At 49.7% G+C, this 13,741-nt stretch overlaps 3 protein-coding genes across 3 annotated transcripts; 2 read left to right on the plus strand and 1 right to left on the minus strand.

Annotated features, from left to right (window-relative positions):
* Window positions 1–675: 675 nt before the first annotated feature.
* Window positions 676–2,636, minus strand: EPUS_07210 (uncharacterized protein; the record flags this gene model as incomplete). Its single annotated transcript, XM_007802784.1, has 4 exons — window positions 676–1,642; window positions 1,699–1,768; window positions 1,837–2,264; window positions 2,368–2,636. 4 exons carry the CDS (start codon window positions 2,634–2,636, stop codon window positions 676–678), a joined length of 1,734 nt encoding a protein of 577 aa, XP_007800975.1.
* An 876-nt stretch (window positions 2,637–3,512) lies between these two features.
* On the plus strand, window positions 3,513–4,423 carry EPUS_07211 (uncharacterized protein; the record flags this gene model as incomplete). Its single annotated transcript, XM_007802785.1, has 3 exons — window positions 3,513–3,515; window positions 3,574–3,673; window positions 3,741–4,423. 3 exons carry the CDS (start codon window positions 3,513–3,515, stop codon window positions 4,421–4,423), a joined length of 786 nt encoding a protein of 261 aa, XP_007800976.1.
* A 2,729-nt stretch (window positions 4,424–7,152) lies between these two features.
* Window positions 7,153–12,350, plus strand: EPUS_07212 (uncharacterized protein; the record flags this gene model as incomplete). Its single annotated transcript, XM_007802786.1, has 4 exons — window positions 7,153–7,204; window positions 7,262–7,428; window positions 10,086–10,254; window positions 10,315–12,350. 4 exons carry the CDS (start codon window positions 7,153–7,155, stop codon window positions 12,348–12,350), a joined length of 2,424 nt encoding a protein of 807 aa, XP_007800977.1.
* Between the last annotated feature and the right edge of the window lie 1,391 nt (window positions 12,351–13,741).

Consider the following 13,741-nt stretch of genomic DNA (forward strand, 5'->3'; position numbering starts at 1 on the left):
GAAGATAATGATGGGCCTCATGGAACCAAAGGCAAGCGATTTAATAAGGTCAAAGCTCTCAAAGCCCGTCTTGGTATCCAATGGGATATGAGTCCTCCGAATTCGCCAGATCTCAATCCCATTGAGAGTATCTGGAGGATAATAAAGCAGCGTTTGAAGTCCAGGGGGGTCATCTTCGAAGAAGCCATTCTGCGCAGGGTTATTGAGGAGGAGTGGGATAAAATCACTCTGGATGAGATTAATAGGGCTATCTCAACAATGCCAGATAGAGTAGCTGCCCTAAACGAGCGGAATGGGCGCCCTATCCCCTATTAAATAGCCGTGTAGCATAGCAGGAATCTGAGAAGTCCCGTAAATTTCTGCGCCAAGCTTCGGCCCGCGGCCCGTGGACACGGAAGACGAGACAGCTTTTCGTAGTAATATGAGTGCAAAACTGTGTCATTCTTATTGTTCTGCGACGCCACACCGGGTGGCTTCCATCTAATTCTGATTCTGCGGTTGGGACAGCGTGCATTGGCTTTATCCTATGCCTTCGGGCCGAGGATAACCCCGGATGGGGTGAGGCTTTATGGAATATGCATAACATCAATTTCACCGGCTTCAATTTTCTTCTCTCTTTTGTCTATCTAAAAGTAGACGCCTTCGTCCTCCAAGTTCCAGTGCTATTTCCTACGATCAGACATTCAGGACAGGGATATTCCTCTCCAGATATCCATGCCAACGAGGTAACATTCTTCTGATCGTGTTACCTGAAGTCAGTTGCAAATCTTCTATCGCACTAGCCCATTTCACCAGTTCAGCCTCGCCGAATGCTGTTTGCATAATTGCCAGACCGAATGGCATCCCCGTGTTCGAATGAACGCCCGCTGGAAGCGTGACCATTGGGTATCCTGCCGGTGCCGCGGTTTGGTAGGTTTGTCCGATATCTGGTGGAACCAGCAGCCCGGATAAGCGCTGCCCCTTGTAATTCAGGGCAGAGTCAATGCCTTCTCGAGTACTTCGTTGCGTAAATTCGAGGGCCTGGACGTAGGTCTCGTTCTTCACGCCCTTGGTTTCTAGAGAAGCCAAAAATCCATCTTGGCCGGAGTAGAATGCTGAGATGCCAAGGGGCCACGGATTACCGCCTTCACTGCCATCATTGTCGTAATTGTACTGCACGATGTCCTCGAGAGAGCGGACATTGGTGTTCTCCAACTCTGATAGATAAGTCTTAATGTTGTTGTAGAAGTCAACTTTGACTACCGTATATTCCGACTCGTTCGGGTAGCCACGGGTTGTGCCGTAATCCCAATTCCAGACAGTAGGGCTAACAATTTTTTCGTAGTTCGTAATCTCGGTCTCGTTGATGATGGTTGCTCCAGCCGACTCGATTAAAGCGAGAAGATCCAGGAGAATTGTCTTCTGCTCGTCGTCCACAAAGGTCCAGAAGCTGTTCCAGGGCAACCCGAACGTGGCATCCTTCAGATCGTCCTTCCCGGTCATATACTGCATGTAGCCACCGTTTGGCGTCTTGGAATCCTGGGCCAAGGTGTAGTTATCACGAGGATCGATACCATAGATGGCATCAAGAGCGTACACTGCATCTCGAACCGTCCGGCCAAACGTTCCGACAGAGTCTTGATGTTCGCTCTCGGGGATAACACTACCAAAACCCGTCAGCATTTTGGACACCGACTTGAATTTTTACGATGCAGTTACCCTGCTCGCGATGTCAGTCCTACAGTGGGCTTGAAACCGACGACTGCGTTCCGCTCGGCGGGATTAATGACTGTCGAGTGTTAATCGGTAGGTCTTGTTTCCTGCATAACGCATCCAGCCACAAGTGAGTTCACTTACCACTACCATCAGTTTCGGTACCAAGCGAAAATGCAATAGCATTGGCTCCGACAGCGGCCGCACTACCCGAACTACTACCGCCAGGGTTGACAGTCAAGTTGTAAGGGCTTCTAGCTTGGCCTCCTCTTGGAGAATAGCCTTCTGAGTAATTGCTGCTGCGCATATCGGCCCATTCACTAAGCGAAGCCTTGCCAAAGAGGACTGCTCCCGCTTCTCGAAGACGAGCGACAACATGGGCATCTCGTGGTACGATGCTGCCAATGAGAACCCAACTGCCGGCCGTAGTCTCCATGTTGTCCTTGGTCGCTATGTTTTCCTTGACTGTGAAAGGGATGCCATGCAGTGGCCCGCGAAATATACTCGACTTGCGTTCAGCATCCATGTTTGCAGCGATGGACAGCACATCTGGATTGAGTTGCAAGAGTGAGCTATGGCAGAAACGTGAGCTACAGTACGTATTGGGTCGAACATACAAGCCGGGGATACACGAAGAAACATGGACGGACTAAGAAAAAAGTTGGCCGAGTCTACCTGATATACTCTTGTGTCTGGTATGTTCTCTGCATATAGCACAGAACCAGCTGCTGAGAGGTCAGTGTGCCATTGCTCATGGCCTGCTGCATTTGGTCGATGGTGGCTTCTTCCAAGTTGAATTGACCACATGGTGGCATTGGAAAGAGTGCTGGCGTGTTGGCATTTTCCTGTGATGGGAACAGCGACGTCGTCGTCCCTATGCTCTGGGCCCATGTCTCCCATACACTGCCCAGAGCAAGGGCTAGCAGAAGACGCATTGGACGCATTTGGCTGTAAAAGACAACGCTTTACGCTGCTGCTGACATCAACTTGCGCTTGGCTTTGTTCCTCACAGCCAGTCACGGGAAAAGAGCTGCGGAGACGCGAAAGCAAAGATGTAGCTGCCTGATATGAGATGTGTACCGTCAGTCTCTAATCCATAGGACACACTAGATGCAGTCAAATGTAGTAAGTAGTGTCTCCCAGCCGTGCCTTTAGCGCCAGTATAGTACTAGTACCTGATATCCAGTACATTGTTAGTTGAAAGGTGCTATCTTTCCACTTGAGACGGGGACACATTCCGGAAGCGAGAGTGACAAGTTACGTTGGTTTTTTACTACTATGCAAAGGCGGCGGCACGAGATATGCTTTGAAGCGCAAGCAAGCATGAGCGAGAAAAGAATCTGTGCGATCACTTGAAGTTTAGCAGCTCAATTCTTGACTGTTTAGCCCGAATGCTCATCCAGAAATTTTTGAGTCTCCGCCAAGAAGAAGCGTAAATTGTCACTCGAGCCTGGAAACGCGAGTCCGGGCTCTTATAGTACTACTAGTAGTAGACTGTGGTGGCACAATGGGATTTTGTTCGCTTGGCGGACTTCTCCTAACCGGAGCAATCATGTAGCCTACCTGGCATGTTAGGGCAGTGATGGGAGTTATTGGACAGCACCCTTTGGATTGATTCGAATGAGGCTTCGGCAACAGTCCCGCTACCCTCCCGTCCGTTTACTTGAGGACAAGTTGCCTACCCAGCCTACAGACTGTCTTCGGTGAAGTCGCAAAGCACTACTAGTTAGTAGGCATAGTTGTTTCAAGTGCGGTACTGATGCTCAATCAACCTCCATGACCGAACCAATGCTGATGCGACGAACTTTAACTCCGTCGCCATGGTACGGCCCAGTCCACACTCTGTGTACTATCTATTCTTCTTGCTGACAGACAGAGCAGAACTCCCTTTTCAATTCCGCCCTCAAACAATCATCCGCTCTACGAAAGGATCTAGACGCCTTTGCCGAATCACCTGCTACAGCATCACCCGCCCTACAAGGTGCGATTGCATGGCTCCATCCCAGCCACCCCCATCCATCTCACCAATTTCTAACCCAAACCCGCAGGCCAAATCTCCACAACCCTCACCTCCTTCCATCGAACTCTAGACTCCTATTCCGCTCTCTCCCGTCAAGAACCTAATCCTGAAAAGGCCGCCAAAGCCACCGAACGGCTCAAAAACTTCCGCGCAGACCTCATATCTTACCGCGCGCAGTTCGACGCACTGAAGCGAGATCGCGAAGATGCTGTCACGGTGAACAACCGGAATGAGCTGTTAGGCCGGAGACCCCATCACGGCGGGTCCATGACGCCGGAGAACCCTTATGCGCAGCCTTCTTCGTCGCGCTCTGCTTCGGGACTTCAGCGTGGTGGTGGTGGTGGTGGTGGTCAGAATCCACTGTTTGTGGGGAAGCAGCAAGACGATAGAGGAGGAGGGCTGTCTTTTGGTAGTAATGACCAAAGCCGCGAGTCTCACGCTCTACGTGAACGGTCATTTTTTACACAAACAAACTCGCAACTAGATGAGTTTCTGGATCGAGGGCGCGCGGTGTTGGGGGATCTGGGTCAGCAGCGCGAGATGTTGAAGGGGACGCAGAGGAGACTGTATAGTGTGGCCAATACGCTCGGGGTCAGTGGAGACACAATCCGAATGGTTGAGAGGAGGGCAAAGCAGGATAAATGGATCTTTTGGGGTGGGGTGGTGGTTTTCGTTGGGTTCTGTTGGCTGGCCATCCATTTCCTCAGATAATGATGCCTCTGATCGGATGGGTCAGCTCAGTGCACAGGCGAGTAAGAAGCAGCAGGGTGATTGGCTTGGCGGAAGATTGTGAGATTGAGATATGTATCATTGCGTGGATGTGAAGAACAACACATTGTGTTGGGAGCTCTGGACTCTATTCCGACAAGTAGTGCGCGTTGTCGATGGCGTTCCATATCCATGTCTACACCCGTCAACCACGAGGTTCTAACACATACGAGGCGATTTGCTTGCCTTGACGGCTACCACGGGGCGTGACTCTGCTTCTAATCGGCCTCCAGGCAGCGGCGGTGGAGAATCCGCTCGTGGTGATATTTCAAAATCGCCAGTGGCTCTTACGTGGTAAGTGTCCAGGATACAAAAAGCTATGCCTCCGGCCGGAACAATGTACCGGCCCAAAAGGGTCGATGCCATGTCGACAGGCATGTCTTTGCAGGCGTCAGGAAGCGGAGCAGAGGGATGAACTCCCATGGGTCACTGCGTAAAGCATTACCTAGTTTGAGCGAGTAAAAAATCAAAGTATGGCTGAGTATTTTTTTTCTTCTAAATACGATAAGTGAAGCGTGACTTGCAGTAGCAGAGACGTGGGTTTTTGAACATAGTACCATAGGAAACGAAAGGGTCTGCAAAAAGACCGGAGAGCCTTTACCAGACGCAACTACTTCGTAGTATATACTCTCTTGCACGACCTACTTCTTAGCATCACCAAATGGTCGTTGCTAAAGAGTCTGACTCGAAGAGATGTCTAAGTCCACGCACAGAGAAGACTCAAGGAGTATAGGAAATCTAGCTTACTACTTAGCAGGAAGAGGCCCTCTTAAAATAATGCTAAGGGAGCCATTAGTATATACGCTTAGACCAAGCCTAACCGTAAGATTGTTTAGAGAGTACAGAGTTATAAGATATACAGCTTAATCATCTGTGACCTAATGAAATCTTATTATCTACAACGTATTTTACTAAGAATATAGTCACAGTGTGATCAAAATATGCTTCTCTTATCATATTAGTATGGTGACCATTTGACAGAATAGCTGTCATTTCCACCAATGGCACTTGGCTCATATCCTTAGCTACCCCTCCTCCTGGTATGAACACCCGTTGTACAGTAGAGCACCGGCTACAAGGTTTCGATCACTCAGTCCTTGGGCCATGGTATAGATTTGGTGACTTTGATGACTCGCCGCAAGGGCTCCAGATAAAATCACCACATAATAAGTATTCGGGACTCACTAGCGCTCTTCTAAGTGTCGCCGTCTATATCGGTGCTGGCTGTGGTAAAACAAGAGGCCAACATACTTATTGGTTGCTTCTCAGCACTTGGATAGTTCACGATAAAATCCTGGCTCCTGGAAATGGAACTGCAAGCTGGAAAGGAGAACGGCACACCCTATGAATGACTGAGGCTCTGTACCATCGCAGATCGAACCATTTGTCAGAAGGCACATGGCTGACTGTTCCTCAGAAAAAGACAAGAATACTCCAAGCAGGTGATGCAGCAACTAGGGTATGAGATATGGACCCCGCAGCTGGATTTGTTTCTGGGCCTTAAAACAGGGGCGATATGTGCAGGACAAGGCACCTAGGTGTTGCTGTCAAGACACGTGCCGTTGGTTTGTAAGCACGCAGGAGATTCTAAAGACGCGTTCTGGAGGGGTTTCGAGGCACAAGGACCTGCAATTCCTAAACATTGGCCCCGGAAGAGATATCGAAAACACCAATTGTTCTAGAAACTCGTGAGTTGGGTTTATCCTGGGCACCTGGGGGCTACGGTCGACGAACTGGGAGATAAGGATTGGGGTGATGCCATTTTTATCGCACTTGTACGAGTACCTGCAGCAACACCGGGATCTTTTCTGGATAGTGGACACCTTTTGTGGCGCATTCCGGGGCAGTGATGCCCCGGAAGCTTTCGACGACAAAAAGTGAAGTTACACAGGATATAATAGTGCATGCATGTCCCGTTGTCAATATTTCGGGGTATGCAAGATGGGTCGATGCTCCTCTTGACCGTGATAGGTTTGTTCCGGGTCCTCTCATCCTCATCGCTAAGATAACCGGGCCTCTCAACGGGCTTGTCTACCGCGCTAATCTGTTAGTCTGAATTGGTGAGCACTTGGAAGGAAATCTAGGCCTGATTCGGCTGCTTTGTGGGAGGGAGCCTTACGTAAATCGCAAAGGATGGTCTAAGCAGTGGGAAGAGGCAAGTCATCCATCGTCGGACACTTTGACCCTTTTCATCAGCCAAGGAAACCTACTGCAGGCTGTGACAGCTTGCATTATCGTCACTGCCGAGTTCGATAGAAGCAATGGAAGGAAGGATTTCGAAAATAGCATGTCGATGGGAGAAGGCTGTTGAAAGGCAGTTGGTCGTGAAAGATAGCCCCATTTGTGGTGCGCAGTGCATGAGTCGCTGGACGGCCTTGCAGCACCCAAGATCTCTAACCTGACAGGTCTGCATACACAGCCTACTCGGCTCAGACAATGCTGGAACGGGACGAGTCCCAGTGGGAGCTGCAGCCGGAAGGGTTTTTCAGGAACAGGCATAGATCTGGCTGTGTACCTGAAAAAGATCTGCTGGAATGTCTCGAGTTCCTTGCAGGAGAGACATGAGGGAAGGTCAGGAACCGTCGAAAATGCTAATGATTGGTACTATCACGTACCATAGTTGAACATCTTAGCGGCAGGAGTTCTGTGCCGTTCAGGGACAACTCGTTGAAATGGCCGTTGTACACGCATTTCAGCAGCAAGGCGCATTTGATGCCTGTCATGGTCACACAGAAGAATAGGCGGGCAGGGAGCATATCTTGATCACTGACCATAGAACAGGGTCCATGATTCAAGTCAGGGAGAGTGCATTGACGACGAGGTTAAAAGAAAAGGACAGCCCTGATTGCCGTAAGAACATGCTACATGGACTCCAAGCCCACGATTCAAGAACGCGCCTTGACAGGAAGCTGAACATGGCGGTGCCTGTCAAAATCCTCTCTACCAAAGTGGGTTCTGCAGGACAATAGTATTCCCACGGCTTACTTTGCAGCAGCGTCATTTAAACATGGGACTGGAATCATAATATGGACCATGGTGCAAGGGCAGGTGGCGGATGTCGACAGGGGCACGACTCAACGTCCTTACTCGTGTTGTTGCAAGGGATGCAGCAAGACATTGAATCCATGTCACCAGATCCGCCATGCTTCTGAATCCAATTTGCCCAAGGACACCTCTATTTGGTTGTTCATCGGAGGATGAGGATAGCGGGGACGAAGCGGTGAAGCGGGAGAAAGGGCTGTTAGCGATCCAGCGAATTGTGGTTGTGCAGTGTGGAATAGCGTGTACGATTTACAGTGCATGCTTTGAAGTTACCATGTTACTATCTTAGACTTTTTTAGTTGCTACAGTGCTTGAGAGCGTTCGAGAGCACGTTCGCTGTGCTGCTGTTCGCTGGTCGGATTGCCGGAGCGGCGAAAGGGTCATGTGGATGGGTGCGCTGGGTTGATCCCAAGAGCTAGGTAGGAAGAAGCAAGGCTTGATCGAATAGGGCATCTCTCTAATGTAGTAGTTATAACGTAGTACTGTCGGCAGACAAGGGTTAGGGCACCTGGATGGAGGATGGAGGGGCGAGGATTTTCGAGGATTTTCCAGGGAAACGAAACATGTCAAATATAGGTCAGACTGCATCACAGGCAAAAGATTTAAACATTCCTCGGGCAAATCATAGCACGACTCGACGTCATGCATGGGTCGCTAGTCAGTAGTTGCTGCTCCTTTCCGACTGACAAACGTCTTTCTCTCCACAAGCTAGTCCCCTTGCGTCCACTCTGCATCATTGTCCTCTTGACCATCTCATCCACTTCCGGGTTACCTCACTCCTAAACTCTAACACTAATTAAACCGGGTCTTCGTTGCGGCTGTGCAGCCTGCAAAAAATCCCCACCATCCCTGCTCTGCCTGGTAGGTCAACACTACTACCCACTAGAACAAATTATTGTTGTCCGTCTAGCATGACATGGCCACCCAAAACACCAGATGGCAAAAAACTCACTTGTCTCCGGCGACACAATTGCAAATGACAGAAAGAGCGAGAGGGGAGAGAGGCGCAGTCCCCCTCAAAAATAGGCCCCCTCTAGCCCAGCGTGCCCCAGCTTCATGTTGCCCCCCACCTGTAACTATCACAAGTCTTTTCTAACGCCTTTGGAGCGCTTCTGCGTCTTTCGTTAATCGATACCCTGCATCGTTGCACTTCCGCTCGCTAACCTCGATTTGATTCTGCCGCTCGTGTAATCGATTACAAGACCCTTCTCATCCCATCACCCTACCTTTTCACCACCTCCCCCTCCCTGATCACGATACCATTCCCGCTATTCTCTGGCATCACTCACCCGCCACCATCTCTCTCACACAATCGTTACTATCCACATTCGCTTTGTGTTTGCTTGTTTTTCAATTCTCATCCCTGGACCTCTTTCGCTTCGGTCCATTGATCATTGATAATTGAACACTCGCTACAACGAAAGAGAAAAAGGACCGACCGCGAATAGCGACACAGAAAATCTCGGCCTATACCAAGCAAGGACAGAACCCCCCCCCGACAGACGACAGTTCAATTGGGCCAATCCGAAAGCTACTCATCTCTCGAATACCGTTCCAGCCTCTCCGTGCGACCATTAGCACATTTCGCTAGCGGCGTGATTTTGTGTTGAGGAAAATATATCAAGCGCCTTCCAGGTTGGACGCTTTCAAAAAGTTCCTGTAGGGGGTCAAAATAAAATTACCAGGTCAGTGATGCTTCAGTACACCAATACATGATCAATTCTCTTTTGCCGCCATTAGCTTCGTCGCTCCTTGCATGTCTCATTTTCCATTCTCAGAATGTGCTCCGTCAACCATGTATCCCAAATTTTCCCTGGATTCGGACCTGGTCAGCGCAAAGAGCCAATTAACGTTGGGAGCACCTGCCTGTTCTAAGACTTCCCCAAGATTAGGTAAAATTGGCTTTATTTTCAGGCGGCATACTTGCAAGTTTAAAAACCTTCTTGCTCAACTTTCTTTATCACAGTGTGAGACGCTTTAAGTCTTATCGATCTGTCATGTTGGTTCCCGTGCGAAGAGTTTGGCTGATAAATGTGGCAGTTCGTAGGGCAAGATCCTTCATTGTCCCGGGGTTTTAGGTCGCTTCAGCTACCCGAGACTTGACCCATACCACGGATCTGGGCCCGCCAATTACCAGAGGGACGAGCGCTGCTCTGTTACTGTTGCTCTGATTGGAACAGATCTACTTGTTCAACCGGTCTATTGAGGCGCCCTAGTGCTTCAGTAGCTGCAATTGAGCAGGTTCCATACCACTCACCTTGACCATTCCAGACTCCGAATGTCAATTATAAGACTTTGTGTTCTCTCTACTGCGTCTACGATCGAGCCCTGATAACCAGGCGCTCGCCGCTCGCTTTTTGAACATAGGAGAATTGTAGTCTCCTACCTCACACTCGCTATTGCAGTCCAGTCACTCGCTTTGTGCTTTTCCCGCTTATTCTATACCAACCTTCAAACTGGCTTTCTTCACAGGTCATCGGCATCAGGTAAGCCATTCTCCTATTTGCTTGTCTAACAGGCGATGCGCTCAAGTACTCTGTTGTCGTGCTGACACACTCGTCAGATTTCTGCGGATTTCCAAACGCCGCTCATTTTTGACGAGACGTTTGGTCTGCCAGATTCTGCAGGGCCGCTTTTTGGTGAGGAGTGCACAGACGGCCTCTCGGCCAAGTCTGCTTCCTTTTTCTCCATGATGTCAGGCTACGAGAAGTCTCAACCAGGGGATCTACTTGGTACGTATCCTAGAGACATCCAGCGGCTGATGTCTCAACGTCTAACGATACCTCTGTCAGAGTATGGAACATCAGGCGCCCTGCACGATCCTTCCGCTTTCGGCCCCTTTGCGCAGCCACAATACGCTCCACAGTTGCTCTACTCATCCTCAGTAGCCGACAATAATCAGGACGCAGGTGACTCCCACTATGGCCCCGGCACCAATTTCTCTGGCCAACAGCAGGTCGTTGAGGACTCTCGCATAGACATACTTGATCAACGGTTCCGCCAATTCCCACAAATCACTTCCTGTTCTCCGCTACAAGGTCTTGAGGGCTCAACTATCAACATATACATGCACTCAGGCCATGATCTGAGAACCTCGCCTGAAATAACGTTCACTTTGGCCTTTGCTTCCAAGCGTGTGGAGTGTGCCCTCGAACTGCAGAGCGATCCTAACGTCTTACCCAAGCAATACCTTATCTCAGCCGAGGTCCCTCCTTTCACGTCTACTGGATGGCATGCATTTGAAGTTCCCTTGCACATCATGATGGAGATCGGTAACCCCGTTATCTCCCGTCCGTTTTGCGACCTTGGCGCCTTCCGCTACGCCAATCAGATCATCTCACAGGTCTCGTCACGGAAGCGTAGGCTTTCGTCAGATTCTGAAGATGCAGCTCACCATGCTTCAAAGAAGTCATCCGTGCACCAAGGGCAACCCGAGCGATCATCCGAGAACAGAGTCTATAATACATCGCCCTATTCGCCATTCGTCTCAACACCGATTGTCGGCTCTCTATCACACAATGGAAATGCCCAGGGAAACTCCCCACGAGTACCAGGTCACAAATACTCTGCCTCTGTCGCATCTGCCGCCTCCGTTAAAGCTCAGTCGCCTCAGACGCCGCCATCATTGAGTCCCTCGTTCACACCTGTGAACGCCGTCAACGGGGCTCCGAAGTCCTCTGCCACGCCTTCTCAAGCCTCAACGGTAGATGCACCTACGGGAAAGACGCCTGCCTTGATCCGCACATCTACCATTCAACAAGCGTCTGCATCCATGAGCTCAGCCGCTGCTTCACATTCTTTCAACCCTTATGCCATGTATCCCTCCAAAGCAGTCCTGAAACTTAATGGCGAACTTGACTCTATGGTAGAGGGCTGGAATATGGAGGAATGGGAAGCTAAGCGCCGCCTTGTTCAATTCACGCGTCAGCAAAATCAAAGCACTATCCACGCCGACTTTAAGGCTGTTGCGCCAGAAGATCGTCAGCCAAACAGCATTTGCATCAGCTGCATCTGGTGGGACGAGAAGAAAGACTACTTTGTCACCAGCGTTGATACCATCTTCTTGCTTGAATCACTGGTGGCCGTGCGCTTTACCGTCGAGGAGAAGAACCGAATTCGGCGTAATCTCGAGGGGTTTCGACCATTGACGGTATCAAAGTCGAAACCTGACAGCGAAGAGTTTTTCAAAGTGATCATGGGATTTCCAAGTCCGAAGCCTCGAAACATCGAGAAGGATGTCAAGGTGTTTCCATGGAAGATCCTTGCACATGCTCTTAAAAAGATCATCGGCAAATACTCCGCAAGTTACTCGTCCACTGCGAGTGCTCTCCCAACTCCGATGAACTCGCACTACACTAGCAATGGTGCTTCTGATTCTGGCACCGATGTTCGAGCGTCTATTTCTCCCCAGCTCAATGGCCTGAACCGTGGTGCATCTCCATACCCCATGTCTACAGCATCCTTCTCACCTCACTTGCCCCAACAAAGAGTGGCTGTCCCAATCACTAGTGGTCCGCCGACAGACCTCCGCCTACAAGTTCATTCGATGGTTCCTGGCTATTCCTACCCTGCCACGCATTCCCATCAACAGATGTCGCAGTATGCTCAAGCCCTGCGTAGCTCATCTCAGCCCATGACTGCACCGCCAGCTTCTGGTCGCGTTCTTGGATCTTGGGACAACGGCGACTACAGTACCTTCGAAAGCGGTGGTCAGGATCCTAGCGCCGCCAACATCAATGCCTACAACTATAACCGCGTTGTCGACATGCCTACATCGCAAGCTTACATGCCGTCTACCTCCTATCCTCTGTCTCACTCCGGCTCGTGACCATAGTCTTTCTTTGGGTTTCCTTTTTACAGTTCGTCATGTCGCATTGTATAAATGACGGCCATTTTTGCATAGCGATCATGGCGTTCCACAACATAGCGCTGTCCTGGGGATTTGATTGGGTTGCATCATTAACTGGGAAGCTGATCGAACGACATGTAAAATGACGCCTACAGGGTATATGGACAGATTTCCTATCTTTCAATATCTCCTATTTCATTACATCTATACAACGGATGGGTTGATGGTTGCAGCAGTTATTACTGCCGGCATCTGGTAATTCACTTTCCTGCATGGCATGTCTCTTCTTTATCTTGATATATATGCGTTGCATAGCCTGGGAGGGATCTTGATGAAGTATGATTGATACATGTTACGGCTACAGCCGAGATTATCTAATGATAATCTCTATGAAATGCGGAGAAGATATTTCCAAGCCAATCCTCTACTTCGTGAAGATCCGACATGTCTATTCTCTTTTGCGTCTGAAATCTGCCAGACTCTGGCGCATCACCAAACATTGCGGATCCTTTCTCTTCCTCTTCCTCTTCCACCCATCTACTTACGTACAAGGACCCCACCACGAAGGCCTATATACCGATTGAAATATCTGCATCTAAGGCTTTCCGCCGCATGTCGCTAGCCACCAACCCATCCATCTGCACTTTCTCCCTCCCTCCTTCCTCTCTGTTCACAAATCCCATCTCTCTCTCTCCACCCCTTCCCTTCGTCCATCAGGGTCAAGCAAGCAATGACATTCCCCGAACAGAAACTTCGGCCTTCTTGTATCTAGCACCACAACGTAGTGTGCCCTGATGCCACCCGAGCGACAGCAACTCCCTCTGGGGATACAAATCAAGCAGCAGCAGCAGCAGATGTTTATTGTCTCCTCTTCTGCAACCCAATCCAGAAAGGAAGTTGCGTCTTACTAGGAGGGAAAGCTAGTTGGTTAGGATGCATGGATAGATGATAAAAATGCAGATATTACAGATAACCCGTCTTGGGATTTTCGATCATTCACTGTTAGTGTTGTGGCTAACGACGTCTTATTATTAGGAGGAGCGCTAGTTGGTTAGGATGCATGGATAGATGATTAAAAAGTAGGTAGATATTCCGTCTTGGGGATTTCGGTCGCTTACTGTTAGTGGTGTAGCTAACGGGGGGGGGGTTTTAACTCCGGGCATGGAATGAATGGCCTGGGGCGTGGAATGAGGAGCTGGTAACTAACTAACTAACTTAGTGGATTATACTTCTTCTCCATCCTCTTTTTTGGTATTGGGGCTTCCACGCTATGTTACCGTATACCAGGGCGCCGGGGTTGAAAGATGGACGATGATACCTACACAGTAACTTAACTGGGAGTGAGTGGATTGCTTTTTTCTCTGCCTTCC

The sequence above is a fragment of the Endocarpon pusillum genome (genome assembly GCF_000464535.1).
Source record: "Endocarpon pusillum Z07020 unplaced genomic scaffold scaffold1790, whole genome shotgun sequence".
Taxonomy (NCBI): Eukaryota; Fungi; Ascomycota; class Eurotiomycetes; order Verrucariales; family Verrucariaceae; genus Endocarpon; species Endocarpon pusillum.